At 34.2% G+C, this 13549-nt stretch overlaps 1 protein-coding gene across 1 annotated transcript; it reads left to right on the top strand.

The window, feature by feature from the left end:
• Positions 1-201: 201 nt before the first annotated feature.
• Positions 202-12545, top strand: LOC6635250 (ubiquitin-conjugating enzyme E2 G1). The gene is made up of 3 exons (XM_002058722.4): positions 202-401; positions 5729-5831; positions 12113-12545. Exons 1-3 carry the CDS (start codon positions 356-358, stop codon positions 12468-12470), a joined length of 507 nt encoding a protein of 168 aa, XP_002058758.1. The 5' UTR covers positions 202-355; the 3' UTR covers positions 12471-12545.
• The last annotated feature ends 1004 nt before the right edge of the window (positions 12546-13549 follow it).

Below are 13549 nucleotides of genomic sequence, written 5' to 3'. Positions count from 1 at the left end.
TTTTAAATTATAACGATGCTTTCCTGTTGCCACATGTTCAGTGCTCCCATAAGGCAGTGATATCCAACATTTAAGCAGGTAGTAATTTCCGGAATGTAGTGCGTGGAAACTTATAACTTAAAACATATTTCATTTCCACCGTTTCCTGAACTAGTTCATATATCATCTTGTGGTTCTAAATACATTTCATTTTGCCCTAGTTAAATACTTTCCTTGCCTTGTGAAGAATGAGTAAAAGTGTATTATCGGCGTTCGTATCAAAAAATAAATTTTTCTTAAAAGTTAACCGCGTATAAGTAATTTGTGTAACCTAAGAGTGCATTATTTTAATTAAATAATTCAGACAAACTAAAATATGTCTGAACTTCAATCATCATTGCTATTGAAGAAACAATTGGCAGGTACGTTTCACATGCTTAACTATAAATGTATACACGAAATAATGTGTGTGTATACATACGGTGGAATATCAGTGATATTAGCGCCATTTGCAAGTATTTCTACATATGTGCATGCTTAAGCACATGCATGTGAGAAAATATATATAAATACATATGTCTATTTAAATATATTGTACAAATCTATATACATATATGTGTATATACATATATAAATATATATATAGATTAGGTCTTGTCTTGGCTGTAGTATCCTTTTTTTAAGTACTAAGTATTTTTGTTATTGTTGGTTGTGAACATTATTAACCTTAACCAATAGTGCTCATACACGAGCACATGTAAATATGAATGTATTCAACAGTGGCTCCGGTATATTTAATAGGGTTTCTGATGAATAATGGACATTTAATGTGACATATGTATGTATATACGTTTTGTGACTAATATTAATGTATATCAGTATATATATGTACTGTAGTCTATATATATATATAATTAATTAATTATATTAGGTATATATACATACTTACATCTATAAATGTTTGAAGTGGTTTAATTGATGATCTGTATACATAAATATGTAAATACATAAATACGTACATACGAATAAGCAAACCCGTATTCATCTTGTTCATCTTAACATGCATATGTAATAGGCAAACGAGATATTTTTGATCACCTAAGAAACATATATTCATATATGTATGTATATGCCTCAACCAAATAATATTACTTGCAAATTGTTATATATATATAATATATGATAAATGTTTAATACCAATGGTATTGTCTACCTTCACATTAACAATCTGGCAAGATATAACCATGCACGGCTGTGTGAATCCGTCGTTCTGAGACATAAGTGCTTTTCCGCTGTCACTGCATTTGGCGTTTAACCTATTAAAAATGGGTCATAAGGGTATAAATGTGTTTGTGCAAATAACAGGCAGAAGGAAGCCGACTCCGACTTCATAAAGGATATATGTACATACATTCTTATTCAGTGTCAATACCCAAGTCGATCTAGCCGTCTGTCTGTCCCTATGTATGTATGTATGTAGTTAGTCACTAAACTTGACGTAACTTTTAGAATAGTATATACATATACATATATGTATAAATCAAGTATCTTTCATGTTATAGCTATTTCCATCTCCCGCTATCACCACTTAGCTATAAATCAAGATATTAAATCAACTTGTATTGCCCATCAATTTGAGCCACAGCTGTAATTTAAAATATACATATGTATATAGCCTGGCCATGACAAGTTTTGTGCACAAAATTCTCTATATAACTTTTTTATCCAGTAGCCGAACGTGAATAATTTTAATCTGTCCGTTCGATCTTGTACCATTGAATTAAGAACCAAACGTTTGAATCGACGTCCTCCGTCCATGTGAGTCTTTGGACGAGATTCTTGAAGCAGAATAAAAACTTTCGTTTATTAACGCTTTGACCCGTATTTTCCATTTAGCAACGATGTTTTTGCCAACAAATATAAATGAAATTTTTACAAAGATCATTGAAGATAAGTTGACAGCCAATTATAAACAAAAATACTGAAGATTTTCGTAAAAATTTCCATAGTTTCGAGTAAAAATTCCAAAATCGCTGAAACACGTTTTAATTCAATTATTTTGATGCGCTTTGAAAATAAGTTTAAAGCATATCGGACACAACTTTTCCCCCTAAAATGTTTACCCGTTTTTCACCTAGATTTTTGAAAATGATTTTAAAGCTGATCGGAGGGTAAACAAAAAACTCCCATACTGCTGTTTTCAACGCATGGTATTTTCAAATTTGCTGAAACAATTATTTAGTAATTTAATATGTGGGACATTGAAAGTAAGTTTATCTGACGAAACGTAACCTTTCAATCGCGTTTTCCACCGAGGATGTATGCTTAAGGCGTTTGGATATTAAACAAAACATTTTCACACAAAAGTTTTTTCCACACTTACGGTTGGAATGTCCCAAAACCCTGTATTAGTGTGCACCACAGTTACATCAGATAACTTAAGTACAAATTTCAGCTTCCTAGCCTTTATGATCAGGGCAAACAGTTTTACACATACAAAATTGTATCGCTATTTGAGCACATTGCAGAAATCAGTTAGCTAAAATCTACGTTACATTTAAAATTAATGGGTAGGTGCGTACTGCAAAACTGTTTTACTATGTTTTCGAATTTTATAATTTGTATTAATCATCATTTTCCTAGAAGTAATGAATATCTATTAATAATTTAGGTTTCCCGACAGAAAATATGTTATCTCTATATAAAAACTGTTTGTGCTGACTGACTGACTGATTGGTGATCAACACACAGCCTAAACCGTAAGAGCTAGGAAGCTTAAATTTTCACTGTAGTTTCCTTATATGATGCAGGTGCACGTTGAGACGGGGTTTCGGGAAATTCCACCCGCAAGTATGGAAAAATCGCGAAAAACGTTTGTATTAAACTTTGTTGTTTACTTGCGTATACAAGCGAGAGTTCGTCGGCTCAAATGCAACAGCAATAATCAATATTAATATTCGGTTACTTAATTTTTTATTATCCACAAAGACAAATTTAGTATTAATGAATTTAAAACATAGTTTCTAGTTGGGCTGAAAAGAGGACAATTGACTTGGCGAATACATGAGTCTTGTATCGGTCAGAAATTGGCACAAATTGAACTACGAATTTCAGTACCCAATTAACTTGAGAAACACCTGTGATTTCTTACAATTATATTATATCAATAATTTGGCCGTTTTTGGTCTTTAATTTTGCCCTTTTTAACACAACGCACGCGGGCGAAGTAAATAAATTTGTACACGCCCTTTGAGTCGTTTATGAACGAAGACCACCAAATTTAAAGGGACATTTGACGGTGTCTTGTCCAAAAGAGAAGAATGAAGAAATCATTCGCAAGTCGTCGAAAAACTAAACCATTATTATTGAGGGTCATCAATATTGTCTTTGGCTTATCGTGCCTCTTTCTCTCCCTAACGACACTCAGTAGTCAGTTGTACACGATCTCCTCTAGGACCTTTCCCGCCGTGCCCAATAGGTAGATTGGCCTGTATTCCGAAGTTTCCTCGATTGGCTTGTGCCATTTTGATAGAAAGATAAATTTCTGTCGTTGCCAACGCTTAGAAAATACTCCGTCATGTAGACATCTAGTGGTAGAAGTAGCAAGATTTGCTTTGCTTGATGTTAATCTTGAGGTCACGTTTGGGTGCCCACAGGTCTTCCATCCTAAATGCAGAGTCTGCGCGGTCTCGGGTTCATTGAGAGCGCCTTCTCGCACGTAGACAGGCCATTCTTAGGTCGCTGATATCCTTGTTCCATGAGTAGCAAAGTGCTCCCCTTCTATTTGGCTTCCTTATGGGCATGGATAAGTCGCACGCATCCGAGATGTTTTCCATAAGCTGTCGCGATATGTCTTCTGCTAACTGCTTGGTACATGTCCGTTGGGCAAGGCTTCCTCATCTAGGCAGTTATCTATTCATTTGTGGACTGATTTCTCCGTCCTCTCCTCTTGGATGTACTACTTGGTAGTCGCTGAATGTAAGTTCGTTGCTGACTTATGTTGTTCGTTTATGAAGATGCTGAGCAGGCCTTTAATAGAGCCTCTACCGGCCTCTACACTACGCGAACTCTTCATAGAGGGGAGCTCTGTTTCGAGCGCCTTTTGATATTTCCTCCAGCATATTTCTGAACCGCCACAGTTCCCAAATTGGGGGTGCGCATCAACTGTAAATGGTGATTCCATTAATTTTTGTTCCTACGAATCCGTTGTGTGCTGCTCTGACTTCATAAAGCGGTTATTTGAGGGACCGAATGGCCGCTTTTCCGCTGCTCAGCCACTTTCAGCGATCAGCTTGAATGGCTCGCAGACTATTGCGACATCTGTCTTATAGCCTCTGTCCACTGGTTTAAGAAATGTCACATTTTCCAATTTCACATATTGGCGTTCCGCCCGTTGCGGTAACATGTGAGTGGCGAAAGTACCACTTTTTAAAATAAACAGCTGATCGATTTTCTTTAATTTACATAAGCGCCGTAAAGTTTTTCTTCCAAAACTCAAAAATTGCGCTCTCGAAGTAAGGTAAGGGATTTTGCCATGCTTAAATTTTAAAAACTGTGGGATTATTTTAATTTTAAATTTCTTATATAAAGTTGCCTCTTGCCTTCGTTGATATATCAGCTGTTTATGTTTACGATAATTTACCATTTCTCACAACTTCGATTTTCTATCGATTAATCATCGCAAAACACACGAAATGTTCGGGGCGAATGTACACATTTTTCAAAAAAGTGCATTTTTCGAGAGATGTGTGGAATATTTTTTTTTAATGGGGAAATGCACAGGGCGCATTTCACACATTTTGCAAATATGTGACATTTTCAGAAATGTGTGAGAAAGGTGTTCAGTGGACAGAGGCTATTACTCTCCCGTACTGATTGCGTCAGCAGGGCTTCAACATTCGTTCTCCTTTTAAAGCGAATACAAGTGTTTTTTAATAAAACACCGGCGTTTTATTTATTTATTTATATCTGTCTGCCTTCCCGGTTTTTTTATGTATTGCGAGTGCATGCTTGTGGCCTGTGCATTTTTATTATTTAAATATTGTTTTCTTTACTCTTGTGTTCTTGTTCATTTTTGTTTGTGCGCTTGTACTATTAGCTAGGTGTTGTTCGTTGTTTATGTTTAACTGCACATGTTCGCTTATATAGTGTCCTGCAAGGTGACCAAACTCACCTTTCGCAGGTTGATGTTTTCTTGGGATATGTCCAATATTTGGATTTGGCCCATCAGCGCCTCGCAGAAAGCATTTTTTGTGTGCGTGTTAGTTATAAAATTAAAGGTGCTTAATCTGTGTATACTATTTGGAAAGCTATAATACATGTCAAATTTTCATTTGCTCGAAGAACAAGATTTTAAATAATTTAAAATATTTCCTAAATTAATTTAGAACTGTTCTTTGCAATTTTTACATAATTGCGGGTGGACTTTCCCAAACTCCCGCCTTAACACGCACCTTCTCCTGCATTCCAAATAACAGCTACCAGTTTTATTTATAGATACATATAATTAATGAAGGAGGATATTAACAATTTTTATATTTGAATGAATTTGTAAAAAAAAAAATAAATAAAAGTTTTATGTTTTACTTTCTTTTAAGATAATAGTCTTTGGATAATGATAAATAATTTAAGACTGATATTTAAGATAAACTGGTTTATAACCTTTATTAAAACATATAGAAACGATATATATATATATACATACATATATATTTAATATAAAAAATACTTACCATTTCTTTCATTTCAGAACTAAATAAAAACCCTGTAGAAGGTTTCTCAGCTGGATTAATTGATGAAAATGATATATTCCGTTGGGAAGTCCTTATAATTGGACCACCAGACACGCTTTAGTAGGTTTATTAATGGACACATATTTATATTACATGCAATAAAATAAATACATTTCACTTCCAAGGAGAGCATCGATTTATTTTTTGCAATCACATTTAATGGCCCTAACTTTTCCATTACCAAAAATTTTATTTAATACTTATGTACAATTGACTATAGTTCTTAATTTGATCACAAAATATAAAAAACATATAACTCCAGCATATCAAAATGGCATGCTGCCCTTGAAAATCAATATTTTTATTTTGTTTGCTTACTTTATTTTTGATTCGTTCTGTTTGGAAATTTGGATATATATCTATTTAAAAAAAAAATTAAAACGGTCCAACGCAAAATTCGAGTCCTGTCAATAATGTACACAAGCCGGTAAATAGCTACATCATTAATCCTTTACGCAGAACGTTGAATCGCTAAATCGTGTACTACTGTGTACAAGCTATAAATGATTTATATAAGTAATGTATTATTTAAAAAAAATTTCAATTTCAAGCGTTTTTAATTCGAGGTAATTCTGTGACAATATTTTCAGTTTAAGCTTCGTGAAAGAAAATTGGGCCACACGCGAATGCTAATAATACGTAAAAATAATTTATATACCCTGAACCCATTCGAAATGGGAAAAAGGTGTATAATGTATTTATGCAAAATTATGAAACAGGCAAAAGGAAGCATCTCCGACCCTATAAAGTGCATATATTCTTGATCAGCATCAATAATCGAGTCGATCTAGTCATTTCTGTGTGTCTGTCCCCCGTCCGTATATATAAACGTAAAGATGCAATTGTATTTTTGAAAATACAAGTAGAAATAAATCCACTGTTACAAATTTACAAATCAAGATCGGTTAAGTAACACAGAGTGTTCATTATTTCGGCTACGCAATTACCAATGTCAATATAAATACCAAGATGAGTAAACTCCACAAATTTGTATGCTTGATTAGCATGCCTTATAGCCACTTTAAGCTCAGATACACTATACTGTTTGTTTTCAGCATAAATTCTATGCACCATAATTTCTGTTTGGTTCATAAACTTCTTCCAAGTACCCTCCTTTATATCTTCCTGAAGATGTAGATATAACCTACAAAGTTGCAATGTTCAATTGGAATTCTCTTATTTCTCATTCACCAGCTACCAACAAGCCCCGCCATTGCTTTCGCATACAAAACTGTTACTTTCTTAATCAACATATTCATGCAACCGATTAGTCCTTTTATATAACTCAGTTGATATGGATATTGCTATCATCTTTTTTTTATAACAACCTGAACTCCCTTTTAGATATTTTTATTCAAAACTCAACTCCATCAAGCCTTAAAAATGAAGTCTAAATATTTTAAAAAGTTAAATAAGTCTGTGTCAAGTATCGATTTGGTTAAATATTCTATAGCCAAATCGAACTTATTTTTATACCCTGAACCCATTAAAAATGGGTATAAGGGTATATTGTATTTGTGCAAAATCCAAATGTATGTAACAGGCAGAAGGAAGCATTTCCGACCCCATAAAGTATATATATTCTTGATCAGCATCAATAGCCGAGTCGATCTAGCCATGTCCGTGTGTCTGTCCGTCCGTCCGTCCGTAATTATGAACGCAAGGATATCAGAACTTATAAGAGCTAGAGACTTGAAATTTTAGATGTAGATGATCCTAGTTACTCCGTTTCCAAGCAATCGATAAAAATCGATATCGATATCCTGTGTTTTGGGCAACTTTGGTAAATAATAAGAGCTATAGTCACCAAACTTGACATACAGCTTCTAAAATAGAATATATATGCATTTGATGTTGGAAGAAGAGGGTTCAGGGTATCCCCTAGTCGGGAGCTCCCGACTAGAACCTCTTACTTGTTTACTGAATTCTTAGTAAAATTCGATCAAAATCCGAGACAGTTTTATAATTTTGTAAACTTGAAGCGTAAATCTTTAGGTTAGCCATTTTTTTCTCTCGAGATTAATTCTGATTTTGCTAACCTCTTTGCTAACTTTTATACCATTGCAGGGTATTATAATTTTATCGTGATATGTGGAACGCATAGGAGACATCTCCGACCCCATAGAGCATATTTATTCTTGGTCAGTTTCAACAGCCGAGTCGATATAGCCATGTGTGTGTCTGTTTCTATGCGAACAAAGCTCTCAGTTTTAAAGCTATCTTAATGAAACTTTGCAGAAGTCCCTCTTTCTTTTGCACGCAGTACATATGTACATACCATTATATCATATAGCTGCCATAGGAACGAGCGGTCAAAAAGTAATATGTATTATGAAGCTATCTTGTCCAAATTCGGCATTTAATTATTTAATAATTTATTAATTATTTAATTAATAATTAAATAATATTTTTACTATGCTCCCCATATATATGAGAAATCCTGTTAATATCGGACTACTATAACATACAGTTCTCAGTTGTCTACTCAAGGAGTGCTTGTGCTTTCTTCGTCTATTACTTAAGCATTTTAATCTTTTCCTAGAACCCTCGGACTTTCCAAAGAAAAAAAGAATCTTATATCATTCGTCTCCACAAGAAAGGTGAAAAGTCTGATTTAAAAAATTACGGGGGCTTTGCCAAACTGTCGGGATAGTGGAAAATTTTGAAAAGATAATCACTTCAAACTTGCAGCATGTATGCAAATTAGTTGTATCACCTGTTCAACATTGATTAGTAATCGGTCAACTACGACCAATTTGCTAGAATTTAATTTCTTGGTAAGTGATGCAAACTGATGTCATTTACACTGAACTAAGTAAGGCATTTCTTCCTTTACTTCTTCTGGTATTAGTCAAGGTAGTCATCTAAGACTTTTACCCTTTACTCTTTTTATAAACGATCTCCCCTCTGATATATTACATGCCCGTGTACTTATGTATGCAGACGATGTGAAACATATTCTTTTTTACACTGATACATACATAACTCTCGCCTACAAATTTCAAATCCCTCTAGTAGACCTTGTATCCGTCATGGCCATTCGAAAAAAAAATTTTTGCGTTCGAAAATTAAGTTCGCAATGCGAATTCGATTATGTGGTTCTAATGAAAGCTTTAGCATGATATAAAAACTAAGCATCATTGTAATTTAATATTTAATGTAAACAATTGCTTAAAAGACGGCGAGAAAACCAAAAATATCAATGTGCGTTTATATTTATGCACGAGCTGAATATCGAATAAGTAGTTTAGAAGAAAAGATTTAATCATAATTTTTTTTTTTGAACTTTTTATGTTGTATTTTAAATTTTCTTTCATTCCTCATTTCTACTTTGTCACTCGTCCGACTGTAGAAAGTGGTTTCCAATTATATTAGTCCACCGGAGTGTATGTGTTATTCATTGCATTCGCTTTTTATGACAAAGAAAAAATAATTTCTTTAGTTTTGTTGCGTTGACAAATAGGAATTGAAAATTTTGTATTCACATATGTATCTTGTGTGCGTGTATTCACGTTATGTGTGTGTTGTGTTGCTCACCAGATTTCTTTGAAGCCGATTCGATCACTTTGCGCTTTGCACTTTGATTGTACTTCCCGACGCTCTCAGGGCGAACCCAAAATTACCTTAATAAGCTTTATCGGTAATTGAATCTAACAATGGTGTTCTACCCGGTAGCTGACCCAAGTAAGGTGACCATTGAGATTTTCCAAAAATCCATCCCTAATTCTGATGCTTATTACAACGTCACTCGCCAATTGGAACGCTCGCATTAGGTTCTCGACCTCCAAATTCCCTAAGAATATGGTCCCTAAGTAACCAATAAATCTATAAGCATACTGCCGACCATAGAAGGTGCGTAACATTTGTTTGCCTTGCAGGTGGGTGGACATAGTTCACAAGCTATGAACACGAACAGGCGTTCAATGTGTTGAACCACAACAATCTGTGGACTATGTTACAGCTGGCACTTTGCATTTGTTTGGGAACCAACTACAAAATTAAGCTTTAGGCTTGCAGCGTCTCTTTAAGCAGCAGCGACAACAGCAAAAGTTCCTTGAAAATCAGATCGATTATGCAAACCAATGCACTTTCAACATTCAGAACCGTTTGACACTTTACGCAAAATTAATAAGTTAACAACTGCGGGCGGTGGACAGCCTAACCATATCCAATGCAAATGGCGTTCGAAATAAAATACAAGAACTGAGTGCTTTGATCACAAGCTGCTGGAGACCTATCTGGTCGCCTGTAAGCTGTTTGGCTTACTATTAGAGTTTATTAATAGGTAAATATCCTCATCGTTCCCTTCCACGTGGCCAACAATATTAGCAATCAGCTGCAGCTAGTAGGATCTGCTAAAAAATCTTAGATTTTTGATTTAGCAACCATCGGAACACCTAGCTATTGAACCTTTGCCGATCGCAAGGGGGCCGGATATAGTCGGTCTACAGGACTACAGGTCTACAGGTACCCTCTTTGACCTTCAGCCTAGACTCCGGTCTGGGTACAGCACTATTTAGCAGGGGCACAGAGCTCTTTAACACCATTTTGGCAGCCCACCCAGCATAATATTTGGTTTTTCCATTTTTGTGTTTTTTATTTCCAACTAATTTTCTTTTACTTTTGCCTAGCAACATATTCTTGTATGAAATTCACAGTACCCATCATAAGCATACAGTGGATTACAGCTTATTTTAATCCATCTAAAGCCCTCTAAAGTCAAAACTATTAAGAGTATAATATCATATAGAAGCCATAAAAATAGTTGGTAGAAAATAATTGAACAAATTTTTTATTGATCAAGTTATCTTCCCATTTAACGAGATGTGTAACGCCCATAAAGAGACATCTCCAACCCAATCACTATATATACTATAGATTAGCAAAAATAGTCAATTTAATATACACATTATTTCCGTATGTACGAATGCGAATCTAGGGTCTTTAAGTCTTTTGAATTTAAGTCCAGGAGCCTGTCTAGATCACCGTTCCCAATCAATGGATAAAAATCGATCCTAAAATTCTGTTTATCTTTTTTCGGCAAATATCTTTTTACTTAAAATATAAAGACATAAATGTCCTTAAAGTGTGAAGACTATTCTGAGACTGCGATTCTATTGAACTGAAAAGATTTACAATACAATAAAACTTAAAAAAATTAAATTAAAATGTAAGACTCACTACTCGGAAGTAAGATATTCTATGCCTGGAAGATTAGAAAAAATTATCAAGATCAATGGCTTATATTTAACGCTTTCTAATTTATTTAATTTAATAGGGGCCACGACTAAAGAAATTTCAATGTCCATTACTAAATTAACAGATCACACCTATTATTCTTTCAGTCCAAAATATATGTGTGAACTATGAATAACCGCAATAAAAAAATGTTTGTATTAAAACAAATAGTACATAAAAATAAATATGAACAACAACGGCTTTGATGCTACTATTTTGTATCGTTTAAGAGAATATTTCCAGAGTGCTCCGTTGCTAGTTTGGTTCGCATAAACAAATTTTTTATTGATATGACTGACTTTAAAACACCCATACTAATACCCATACTAGGCTCCCATATTCACACTATCTCAAATATTTTTACCCTTATGTATTTGAACTCTTCCATTAAAAGAATTAAGAATAAACTTGACCCACCCTCTATATAAAATAGATTAAATTAGGTAAATATCCGTCTAATTTTTTCAACCAACAACAAATTTGGGAAAAACGGTTTTATGTACCTTTTTCGTTAGTCATCCCCGAGTAGCCTTACACTGAATTTAAAATATTGCTGTCAAGCAATGGCCAAAAAAGATAAATCACCTTGCGCTCAACTCCCAAATTTTTGAAATCACAAAATATAGCCAAATGTGAATTAAATAATGTTTATACAGCTACCTATAGATTAATTTATACACAACACTCAAATTCAACCACTCCTGCGCCGCAACACCTCTAATTGTAATATTTAATTATATTAAATATTTAAATTGGACGAGATAGCGATAAAAATTGTAATTCTGTTTTAAATTTTAAATATATATTATCTTATATATTTTAAATTACAACTTTGTAGCTCTCCTTGTGTCCTAGATCAACGAAAAGACGAATATAACTTGACTCAACCTTTCGTACTCGTCAAAAATATATTTATTTTATGGCTATATGCCAGAACATATAGTTGCACAAAAGCAATAAAGCATTAAACAATAAAGCAACTAAAGGCGAAATATGTGGAAAATTCGTGTCTAAATTTAAAGCAAAAAGCTTGGACCGGATAAGGCCGGGAAATACTATTTGTATATATTATTGATTAGCTTTTTTGTGTTCTTTATCAACAGCGAAGGAGGATTCTTCAAAGCGCATTTATACTTTCCAAAGGAGTACCCGCTGCGCCCACCTCGAATGAAGTTTGTTACGGAAATTTGGCATCCAAATATTGAAAAAAATGGAGATGTGTGCATTTCGATTTTGCACGAACCAGGAGATGACAAATGGGGCTACGAAAAAGCATCAGAGCGTTGGTTGCCGGTGCACACAGTGGAAACTATTTTGATATCCGTGATATCAATGTTAGCGGATCCCAACGACGAATCCCCAGCAAATGTTGATGCTGCCAAGGAATGGAGAGAATCTTACACTGATTTCAAGCGCAAAGTGGCACGCTGTGTCCGAAAAAGCCAAGAGGAGTGTTCATAGAAACTGGATTTGCTCTATATTTGTATATTTATATTAAAAATTTGATACATTAAAATGAATAACTGAAGTAATAGACATATTAACTTAGACAATCTTTTTGCATGTTTTAAATAATGAATTACACTTGGGAATATAGAATTCATGCATTTCTTATAAGTATTTAAATCTGTGCTTCTGGGTCGCCCTAAAATTGTTATAGCTGGGATACTCAATGACTGACCCTTCGTGTCAAAAATATATGCAAAATACGCAGATATTTAATGTTTTGAAAAAAAAAATACAGTTCCTTAAGACTGACTGGTGTGCTATTTTGAAATCAAAAATCTTGCTAGTAAGAATATGGCTGCTAATACGTCAATTGCTTAAATATTTTTATACACTTAACCCAATTAAAACGGGTAATAAGGATATTGTAAATATAATTGTGGGAATATATGTAACAGACAGAAGGAAGCATTTCCGAACCTAAAAAGTATATATATTCTTGATCAGCATCAATAACCGAGATGTTCAAGCCATGCCCGTCTGCCTGTCCGCGGGAATCTCAGAACCTATAATAAGTAGAGACTCGATATTTTGAACGTACGACTTTGTTTTTGATTATCGATAACTTGTCCCGCTTCTAAGCAATCAATATGAATCGATAACGACATCTTTTTTGAGCGAATCTCTTATATTTTAAAAGCTATACTCTTCAAAATTTCCATGTTGCTTCCTGATAAGTATAAACAGATCCAGTATGTTCTATTTTACAGCTATCGCCACCCCGTCACTACGCTAAGCTCCGTGTAAGTTCTGCTATTTTATTACGGTTCATATTACCAACTCTTGATATGGCTGCAGGTCTTTAAGGGATGCGCAGAAGTTAAAAAAGGGAACAAAGTAAAAAGTAAAACAAAATCGAGTGGAATTTCCCAAATCGCTGAAACACGTATTCATTATATTCTTATATAGAGCTTTGACAAATCGGACACAGCTTAAAATTCAAAAAATTACTTTAAAATGCACATACTTCCACCGAAGGAGCTTAGATTTTGCAAAAATATGAAACACGTCTCAAATGATTTTTTATGTAGATC

This window comes from Drosophila virilis, unplaced genomic scaffold, assembly GCF_030788295.1.
Source record: "Drosophila virilis strain 15010-1051.87 unplaced genomic scaffold, Dvir_AGI_RSII-ME tig00001170, whole genome shotgun sequence".
NCBI classification, from domain to species: Eukaryota; Metazoa; Arthropoda; class Insecta; order Diptera; family Drosophilidae; genus Drosophila; species Drosophila virilis.
Note: the sequence above shows the minus strand (reverse complement) of the source record. Positions and strands in the feature narration are given on the sequence as shown.

What these genes read in the sequence shown, in the direction of transcription:
- LOC6635250 (XM_002058722.4), top strand. Translation starts at nt 356, where the DNA reads ATGTCTGAACTTCAATCATCATTGCTATTGAAGAAACAATTGGCAG. An exon ending in ATTGAAGAAACAATTGGCAG is followed by an intron (nt 402 to 5,728) that starts GTACGTTTCACA and finishes CTTTCATTTCAG; the next exon opens with AACTAAATAAAAACCCTGTA. An exon ending in GGACCACCAGACACGCTTTA is followed by an intron (nt 5,832 to 12,112) that starts GTAGGTTTATTA and finishes CTTTATCAACAG; the next exon opens with CGAAGGAGGATTCTTCAAAG.